The sequence below is a fragment of the Quercus robur genome, chromosome 9 (genome assembly GCF_932294415.1).
Source record: "Quercus robur chromosome 9, dhQueRobu3.1, whole genome shotgun sequence".
Taxonomy (NCBI): domain Eukaryota; kingdom Viridiplantae; phylum Streptophyta; class Magnoliopsida; order Fagales; family Fagaceae; genus Quercus; species Quercus robur.
This window is the reverse complement of record NC_065542.1, coordinates 30,919,901-30,930,494: the sequence shown is the minus strand read 5'-3', so window position 1 is coordinate 30,930,494 and position 10,594 is coordinate 30,919,901. Positions and strand designations below refer to the sequence as shown.

Sequence of the window (10,594 nt, the reverse complement as noted above, 5' to 3'; positions counted from 1 at the left end):
ATGGCGTAAATATGGGCAGAAGGTGGTTAAGCTACTACAAATGTACATGTGTGGGTTGTAATGTCAAAAAATGGGTTGAGCAATCTCCTGCCAGAGAAATGCCTAAAATTAAGTACGAAGGCAAACATAATCATGAAATGCCTAACAAGCTTGCAAAAGAAATTAGTGATTCGCAATATCTGGCCGGAAATATGAACATTCTAAGTCACAATTGGAAACAAAAAGTGACTGTGAGGAGGAAGGTGTTGCAGAAACAAGAAGTTAATTCCGACACACAGAAATCAATACCCTAGGGAAATAAGTATAGTAGGCCAAACCACCAAAAAAATAAATAAATAAACAAAGCCCTAGGTCCTTCAGAAGCACCCTAGAGGATGTACTATTTCCATTCCCAAAAGCCACCACAAATCTCAATGCTCCCTAACCTAACCCAACCTATTATGAAAGGATTGGGTGACCCTAAAAGGCCACTAAGGCCACTAACTTCCCTTTTCAACCCCAAATGTAATAGATGATAATAATAATAATTCGATGTACTTAGTCAACAAACATAACCCACAGAAGCTGCTAATCTGACACAAGACAGGAGCTTGAACGGGCTTTAATACCAAATTTGATGTAGCCTTTTTAGGAATTTCAACACTAAACTAGATTCTTGATAACATATTGATTGTGTTGATGACTGTTTGGTATTTAAACAATAAAAAGAACATCAAATAAACAAAGATAAAACATTGGGCAATCACACGTAGGCTTTCCTAAGCACTCACATTTAGGTACGAGATAGCAATTGCGATTGAAAAAAGTTGGAATGTTCATTATATAGGCTACTTCTAAATCCTTTCTTACAAAGGCTAGGAATACTGATAACCAAAAAAATAAAAAATAAAAAAAAGTACTTAAACTTCTAAGACAATTCTAGTCTCTTAAGACAATCAATTATGCATCTGTACACAAAATGTAAGTGACTTTCAACTGATGTGGTAAGTAAGTTTATATGTTCCCATATGATATTACAAGGATAATGACATGAAAAAAAAAAAAAATTACAAACCAAAACTTAGATGTTGAATAAAAACAATATGGCACAGTTACAGCCGTAAGCAGAGTAAATGGCAGCAAAGGTTTTAGGATGTCCATGGTCTGTGTGTAGATATATGCGTGCATATCCATTATACACACATTATATCTATTATAATAATAACTAAACAAAGTTGAAGCTTGTAAAAGCCAGTAACTTTGAAGCTTGTAAAACCAATAGCTTCTCAATTCAACATCATTCAGCATTGAATTAAAAAGAAATTTTCCCTAATTCAAAATCATGACATAACTTGTGACATAATTTCTGGAAAAAATAGAGATTGATTTGATACACTTTCAAACTATATGAATTACAAACCAATTTCCCCTAACAATGAACACCGTTGTCATGCTAACTGTATTTTACATGAATTTCTGCCCTAGATGTGCGTCATAAAACACTTCAAAACCAAACCCACTTCAAAACCAAACCCAACAAAGCTAAAACAGCAACAATAATTATGAATACAGATACACAACAATCTAACAGCGAAAAACTTAGGAAGCCACACTCAAATCAGATTACATGCAAAGGGAAAAAATTAAAATTTGAACTCAGCATTTACAAATTACCTTAATACGTTTGTAATCCTTTAACTCCGAAGACAGATTGGGTTGAGCTTCGGCTGTGGTGAGATTGAATAAGTGTGGGTATGGGTATGGGTATGGGTATGGGTATGGGTTTCGATTCAACTTCGGAAAGGGTCTACTGAACGGTTTGGTTTGGGTGCGGGTAGAAACAGGAGAATCTGACGGTGGCTACTCACGGTGGCTACTGAACAGACTGGCGGTGGCTTAGAATCGGACTGAGGAAGGGAGAGAGACTGTAGACTGCAGAGGAAGGAAGCCAAACAGTTTTAGAGACGTTACATTTAAAAACTGGTTCATATTACGCATATAACTCGATTTCCAAATTGACGAGTTTCAAACAGTAACGCGGGAATATTTTATTCCCCAAAAGCCACGCTGGAACACCAGCGTCGCAAGAACCTGCCCAAAACTCGGTTTCTTCATAATCGAGTTACTTAAGTAACTCGCCGTTACGGATATCGAGTATCCAAACAGGGGCACGCCCCTAAATAGTTTCAAAACAGGGGTATTATGCCAAATATGTTTCCAAGAAAGGGCAAAAGGCCAGAATCCTCGGACTTCTTCCTTTAGGTGTTCACTGTTCAGTCACCCTCACACACTCAACTTTGGAATAGTGCACAAAACAAAAGTACGGGACCCACCACCACCCTTCTTGGTTCTTGCTCCTTGCCGACAGCTACACGTGGGTGAGACTTTTGGCCTTGGATAAAAAAAGGTTTTAGAAAACAATGGGAAAGAGTTTTAGGAGAAATTATAAAGTTATCGTCGAAAAAAAGTAACGGTCTATTATTTTATTAATTTTTTTTTTTTAATTATTGAGTTAGAAAATATTTTTAAATAGAAACTTATTATTAATTTAGCAATTTTAAATAAGTGAAATTTTTTTAATAGAATAGTGGACAAGTGAAGTGATCCATCAGAGCTTTATATAATTTCTCGGGTTTTAGAGAGAAAAATAAATAGATAAGTACAACTACTACTAGACCCAGGATTTGTATATGTGAAAATCCTAAGTTTTTAATGAATTGCATAAATATTTTGGAAATGCTAGTAAGTGCTTTTAGAGTATTAATTAATAATTTATTTTAAAAAAATTTTAACATAATTTTTATGAGAAATGAAAAAAAAAACTATCAAAATATTATTTATTTTTTCTCATAAAAAGTTTCTTTAACTAGATTGTTAACAAATATCTTAAAAGCACTTGTTAGTATGACCCTAAATTTTTTACCAATAGCACTTTTTTATTTTGTTTTCTTTTAGTTTTTTTTTTTTTTTTTTTTTTTTTTTTTTTTTTTATGTATAAAAAAAAAAAGTGAAACGGAGGAAAGAGACATAAATAGAAAAAAGAACAAAAATATATATATTTACTTTCATTTTTAACAGGAAATTACATCAAATAAAGTGACAAATTTTAAATTAAGATATTATTAAAATAGGTCTTACTATAGATTAATCTAGTCATTGTGAAAGTAAAGGTCTACCCATGCATGCCCCCATCCACTTGATCAAGATGTAAGATAAACACAAATCCACCATAAACACTCACTTCAAATCTAGCGTACTAGGCGGGCCTTATCTTTTCGTCTGCTTTTAAATAGTCCAGCATCTCTACGAAGTTTCCATACACCAAAAAATCAATCTTCTGGGAAAATAGTGGGGCTATGGGTTTCCTTAGGATGCTTATGCAAGTCATCTGGGTTGGTGTGATATTATCCGCAACAATGGCAGCCGCAGCAAAAGCGTTTCCAATAGCCCTGCCTAAATGCCCCGACATATGTGGAAATGTTAAAATTCCATATCCATATGGCACAACTAAAGGTTGTTACCTCAATGACACTGCTATTTTTGGGTATTATTTTATCAATTGTACTACCAACGCGTACGGCCAACCTCAACCAATGATTGGAGACTTTAACGTTTCAAGCATTTCCATGGAAGAAGGTGAGATTGAGGTCCAGATGTATAACTCTCTTGACTGTTACGACAAGTCAGGCTCGCTTCTGAGAAATAACTCACCATCACTCACCCTTCCCAGTTTCACAGTTTCCGCCACAAAAAACAAGTTCGTGGCAGTTGGCTGTGACACTTACGCATACCTTAATGGTATTCTGAACGGTCAAAACTTCTCCGTGGGCTGCCTGTCCAAATGTCAAACCATAGACAATGTCGTCAATGGGACGTGTTCTGGAATTGGGTGTTGCGAGGTGCAAATTCCTGAAGGAATGAAAGAAGTTAAATTTACAGCATACAGCTTTAAGAATAACCACACAAAAGTCTGGGATTTCAATCCATGCAGCTACGCTTTTATTATCCGAGAAGACAAGTTCAAATTCTCTTCAGATTATCTTATTGGTCTACAATACAACGAAACCTTTCCCATGGTTCTTGATTGGGCAATTGGTAATGAGATGTGTGAAGTTGCTCATAACAAAGCGAATTACCTATGTGGAGCGAATACCACATGTTCTAATCTCAAAAACCAAGTTGGGTATCGTTGCAAGTGCAAGGACGGTTACGAAGGGAACCCATACCTCAGTTGCCAAGGTATATATTCAATTTACTTATGAATCTCTACGACAAAAATTAAGGAAATAAACACAATAAAACATCTTTTTAACGATTTTTTTAACATATATGTGGCAATACGTTTCACATTTCATTTTCGTTTTAATAGTTTGTCGTTGCTTTTGATTGGAGACGTAGTAATTGTTTTATGATACTAAAAAATTGTACTTTTTTTTTGTTTATTTATTATTTTACAATTACAGACATTAACGAGTGTGAAGCTAAAGAGCTTAATAACTGCACAAGTTATCAATATTGTGTCAATGAACTCGGAAGTTATAATTGTTCGTGCATGGAAGGGTACCATTCGTATGGGAAGGCATGTGTCCCTGATCAATTTGCTTCTAATGAATCATCACTATCAATTAAACTCACAGTTGGTAAGTATATTTATTTGAAAGTAATGATTATAACACACTCATCATTGCATACTCATTATATACACAATGCCATGTGAAATAAAATCATGTTTACAAAATATGATTTTAGTTAAAATTGTGAAATCTTGTTTTTATGAAATCTTATTTTCAAAGGAGTGTGTACAGAATGTGTAATAATAAGTGTGTAATAAGATTTTCCCTAAAAATCTTTCTATAGTCTCCGTTGTCTTCTCCAATCATGTCACATATGCATTCCACAAATTCTTATTCATCAAAAAAACAGTATCACTAGAATTGACTAAAATACTGATTATTACTAATTTTCCTCTTGCTTTATTAAGAGCCTGTTTGGATTTTGGATAGAGTTCATTTTTTATTAGTTTATTATTCTAACAATAAAATAAAACTGCATAATAATTAGTCTAATTTGTTAAACAAAACAATAAAGTAATTCTAAAAATTATGGTAATTCATAAGGGTGGTAAAATTGGACACGACCTATGAACTTGACACGATATGAAATTAGTAGGTTATGGGTTGAAGTTTAATGGATTAGTGTCATATTCGAATGGACATGACTAACCTGTTTAATAAATGGGTTGGGTTAATGTCCAATATATGGAACCCGTTTGGCTTGTCTAACCCATTTTATTAAATGAAAATTTACTAATATGCCCTTCAAATCCTAGGTATATAAACTTATTAATTGTTGTGATTTATTTTCTTTAACATTTTATGATTGATTATTTGTGATATTTAGATATGTTTTAGTTTGAATGATTATTAATGATGCAGTTACTTATTAGTTCTGAGTTTTATACTATTTTTTATTTTTATTTTTTGGTTTTTCATAACACAATCTAGTTAATACTATTTTTTTTTTTCATTTTGATAAAATCTAATAAACAGGTCGACACGATTGACCCGTTTAATAAATGGGTCATGTTAGGGTTGAGAAATCTTAACCCATTTAATAAACATGTCAGGTTAGTGTTGACCCATATAGTTAAATATTCATGAGTCGAAACGACACAAACCCGACACACAAACACGAATTGCCACCCCTAGTAATTCATTAACAAAAAGCTAAGGAGCTTTGAAACTTACAAGCTCACCATAGAAAAAAGATTTATTAATGAACATTGTTAAATTTATTACTGTCATGGCAGTGAATTTAATCTCTACTAAATATTTAATTAGTCGATGATATAACCATTTTTTATTAAAATAGAAGTTGATATCTTTAAAAAATTACAAAAAATTAGCCAAACCTACCTTCGCTCCTTTCAACTAAACGTCAAACTCAATACTCATAGGGTCATAGTCTTATGTAACTGTGGAATCAATCAAAACAGAGAATTTTCAAACTTTTTGGAATGCATTCCCCTACTCAATATTGTAATCTCATGATACTGCGTAGATTCCACGAAGTTGTATGAGGCTCACAAACCCTTTAAATACTTTTGGAATATCATTCGCCACATTTGTCAACGTTATCTGCTGGAAAACATGACTGGACACCATAAAGAAGAATAAAATTAGTGCTTTGTTGGTAATTGGGAGAGGGCATTTAGGATTTACTTAAAAAAACAAAAAACAAAAAAATCTATTTTAACAACAATAAAAAAAAATACTTAATTTACTTTAACACATCATATTACAACTCACATGAAATTTCTTATTTTTCATATCTACTCATTTTTTTATTCTTCTCTCTCTCAACAACCACACCCCAACAACTCTCAACCACCATACTACCATCATAAAACCCAAAATCACAACCAAGCACTACCAAAAATCAACCACTACCGCTAAATTTGCAACCCACCCACCACCCCCACAAGCCTTCACAAAACCCAAATCAATAAAAATTCATCACAGAACATAAATTAAAAACCCATCTCAAAACATAACTAATTAAGTAGTGAAATTTTGTATTGTAAACAAAAATAAATAAATAAAACTAATCTCATTTTCAAAACTTTTAACCATAGAACCAGGTTGGGCCCGTTGGGGTCGTTCGGACCGCAATTTGCAAGGATCTTATGTTTTAACAATTATGGGCCCATATTTTAAAGAAGCCCAAACTGTCCAATAAAGCGAAATCCCAAATTTGTATACAAAGGTCACAAACTCAACCTACTTTAACAATAGAAAACGCCCATGTTGAGTTAGGACTTAGGACCCAAACTAAAGCCCACCTATATACCATTCCTTCCTGGACAATATATCCGTCACTCGCTTCACGTAACCCTGGCCCTGTATACCTTGAAAATTTTGGTACGGTATGCTTGAATGAACTTATTTTCATTAATAAACAAGTTATATAGATTATAATTGTATCTAAAGAAAAAAAAAAAAAAAACTTTTTCCAATTATATAAATAATATAAATAAACAAACCCTAAAGCTCCAAACCATACTTGAAAGTCTCAATAGCATATTAACCCATATATTATAATTTGGTCACCTAAATTATACTTTAAAATATATTTGAACTTCCAAATTTATTTAGAAAATTTAATGAAAAAAAGCTTATTTATACTAGAGTGAATTTAATTTTTCTTAGAAAGATAATATTGTGTTTTGAATTTAATTGGAGAATAATGTACTTTATTTAATGAACCACTACCACCACCACCACCACCACTACTAGTAGTAATAGTAGTAGTAGTAGTAGTAGTAATTTTTTTTAGAAAGATAATATTGTGTTTTGAATTTAATTGGAGAATAATGTACTTTATTTAATGAACCACTACCACCACCACCACCACCACCACTGTTGCTACTACTACTACTACTAAAAATTAAATAATGTACCACTACTACTACTATTACCACTACCACTACCACTACCACCACCACTACTACTACCACCACCACTATCACCACCACCACCACCACCACTACTACTACTAATACTAAAAATTAAATAATGTACTACTACTACTATTACACCTATTGTTTATAATTGGCCCAACAAAATGACGGAGCATTTGTCATCTATCCCCGGTCTGTTGTTTAGACTTTAGAGTTTAGACTCTAAATTGGTTAAAAAAAAAAAAAAAAGAGATTAAATTTTGTAAAGACATGGTGTAAAACCCATATTTTCCCTCTTCAATCTCAACATGCTATATCATCTTATTACATATTTAAGAATAAATACAACCGCACCCAATCAATTCTAATACCCATATATAAATCCAACAAAATTAGGAGTTTATTAAGATGTTATTAGGTGTGGTAAGATGTATTAAATTTTAAGTAAAATGTTGATGTGATAATCTCTTATTGGATGGTGTAAAACATGAGTTTTACATCACATTCTTAGCAAATTCGGACTCTAAAAAAATTTAACAAAAAACAACAAACAAACCAAACCCCATAAAATTTTTACTCTTTTAAAGGACTTGTCAGTAAAATTACCTTAATTTATATGCAACGTTGATTATCTAAGAGCAAGTTCTTATTGGTTTTTATTTAAGCTCACAATTAACATCAATTTTTCATTTACCAATAATACTCACCACATCAGTAGTTTATAAAAAAATTTGTGAAAATGTTTGTATCTATATCATTATTTTAGTACATATGTAGTTACTCAAATCTTTCCACGGTGGACGGGTGGAGGAATGCCATTAAATAGGTCGAATCAATTTCTCTCTTTTCTCTCTACAAGTCACAATCTCAAAAATAAACTCGGAAAAAAAGTTTAACTCCTATTCATAAGCAAAATTTATAAAAGTTAGTCATGCTATACTACCTTTCTGAAAGAAAGATTAATAGCGAGGATAACATCAAAATTCATTTTTAATTGGTTTCTTCTTAACTACGAAAGAATGTTAAGGTTTTAACATTTGATTGGCTTCTTCTTAACTACGAAAGAATGTTAAGGTTTTAACAAAGGACCCCAATTAAAAATTTTGGTTCACCAATTCTATTTTAATTGTTATTATTTTAATACTCATGTAAGTTGGCATGAATTACATTCAGAATCGATGACAAATATATTCTGATGCAGTAGTCATTAACTACATTGTAATTCAAATATTGAATGGCTCATTTTTATATGATATATATGTTAAATATTTAGTTCTTAAAGGTATTGAGAAATATAAAAGGGTTAAAAAGTTCTACAAGGTAAAAATGCATGTCTGAATGTCTGAATGTATGTAGGTATCGGTCTTGGTCTTTTAGTCTTGCTTGTGGGAGGTTCTTGGATATATTGGGGCTTGAAAAAAAGAAAGCTTATCCAGCTAAAAGAAAAATTCTTCCAACAAAACGGTGGCATACTATTGCAACAGAAACTATCTAATTATCAAGGTTCTGTGGAGACGGCCAAAATTTATAGTGCAGAAGAGCTTGAAAAGGCCACCAACAACTATAATGAGAGCAGAGTCCTAGGACAAGGAGGTTATGGTACAGTTTATAGAGGAATATTACCAGATAACAAAGAGATTGCTATTAAGAAGTCCAAAATTGGTAGTCAACGTCAGGTTGAACAATTCATAAATGAGTTCACTGTGCTTACTCAAACCATCCATCGGAATGTTGTTAAGCTATTAGGTTGTTGTTTGGAAACAGAAGTACCTTTACTAGTTTATGAATTCATCACAAATGGGACTCTTTCTGACCACATTCATGATAAAGGTCGGTCATTCTTCCTTTCATGGGAAAAGCGTTTGAAAATTGCAGCAGAAACTGCAGGAGCACTTGCATACTTGCATTCTGCAACTTCTGTGCCGATCATACATAGAGATGTTAAAACTGCAAATATATTATTAGATGATAACTTCACAGCTAAAGTGTCTGACTTTGGAGCTTCCAGGTTGATTCCTCATGATCAAACAGAATTAAACACATTGGTGCAAGGAACTTTTGGGTACATGGACCCAGAATACTTCCATACTAGTCAACTAACAGAAAAAAGTGATGTTTATAGCTTTGGTGTTGTTTTGGCAGAGCTTTTGACCGGTAGGATGGCACTTTCTTTCAATATGCCTGAAAGTGACAGAAATCTAGCAAAGTACTTTGTTTCTGCAGTAAATGATGATCGCCTATTTCAAATTCTTGAGGATCACATTGTCAATGAAGGTAATATTAAGCTACTAAAGGAAGTTGCTAATATTGCAAAAAGTTGCTTAAGTCTGAAAGGCGAGGATAGACCTTCTATGAAGGAAGTGGCAATGGAATTGGAGGGCTTGGTTATCATGGAAAAACATCCTTGGGGAAATGCTAATGTCAATATAGAAGAGATTGAGAACTTGCTCAATGCACCTACACAATCATTCAACATTGATATTGGCACAAATTGTTCCAACAATACAACTACAGGGTATGATAGCATGATAAACCAAGTATTGAAACCACTGGATGGCGGAAGATAATTGGTTAGTCCACCATAGTATAATTGCATCAATTGAGACTAAATTATTGATATATCTATTATTTAGCTACAATCATTTTAAGACTAAAGGATAGAATTGGAGGTGCAATTGAACTTATGTATGACATTATATATTTGAATATGTAGATTGGCTCGTTTTGTGTATGACATTATACACATGTTGTAGAACAGATAAAATTTTGGCACATGGCCAAAGGAACATGCATTCTAACCGAAATGTCTTGGTGGTATTCCTTTTTTTTTTTTTTTTGACAATTTGATAATAGGAGAGGGAAATTTGAATCTTGAATGTTTTTACTGAAAACATTAAGTACTAGTTAAGTTATAAAACTCTTATCGTTTAGGTAGTCTTCAATATATCATCTAAGCCATAGTACTTGATATTCTACGTTCAGTGGTTGAGGTAGATTCCATTGAAGGCCCTGTATAGGTGAGCAATCATTTTGCCTATAGTTGTCATAGTGTAGAGAGATTTAAATATATGGCTTTAAATCTCTTACTAGTCTAGCTGTCTAGACTTAATTACCACAAAAAATAATCAAGATCTCAACAGAGATTGTGGAGACACA

General features: G+C 32.8%; 1 protein-coding gene across 1 annotated transcript; it reads left to right on the top strand.

Annotated features, from left to right (window-relative positions):
* Positions 1-3,171: 3,171 nt before the first annotated feature.
* LOC126700965 (wall-associated receptor kinase 2-like) lies at positions 3,172-10,208 on the top strand. The gene is made up of 4 exons (XM_050399123.1): positions 3,172-4,218; positions 4,443-4,692; positions 4,773-4,789; positions 8,795-10,208. The coding sequence occupies exons 1-4, from the start codon at positions 3,336-3,338 to the stop codon at positions 10,003-10,005; spliced, it is 2,361 nt and encodes a 786-aa protein (XP_050255080.1). The 5' UTR covers positions 3,172-3,335; the 3' UTR covers positions 10,006-10,208.
* The last annotated feature ends 386 nt before the right edge of the window (positions 10,209-10,594 follow it).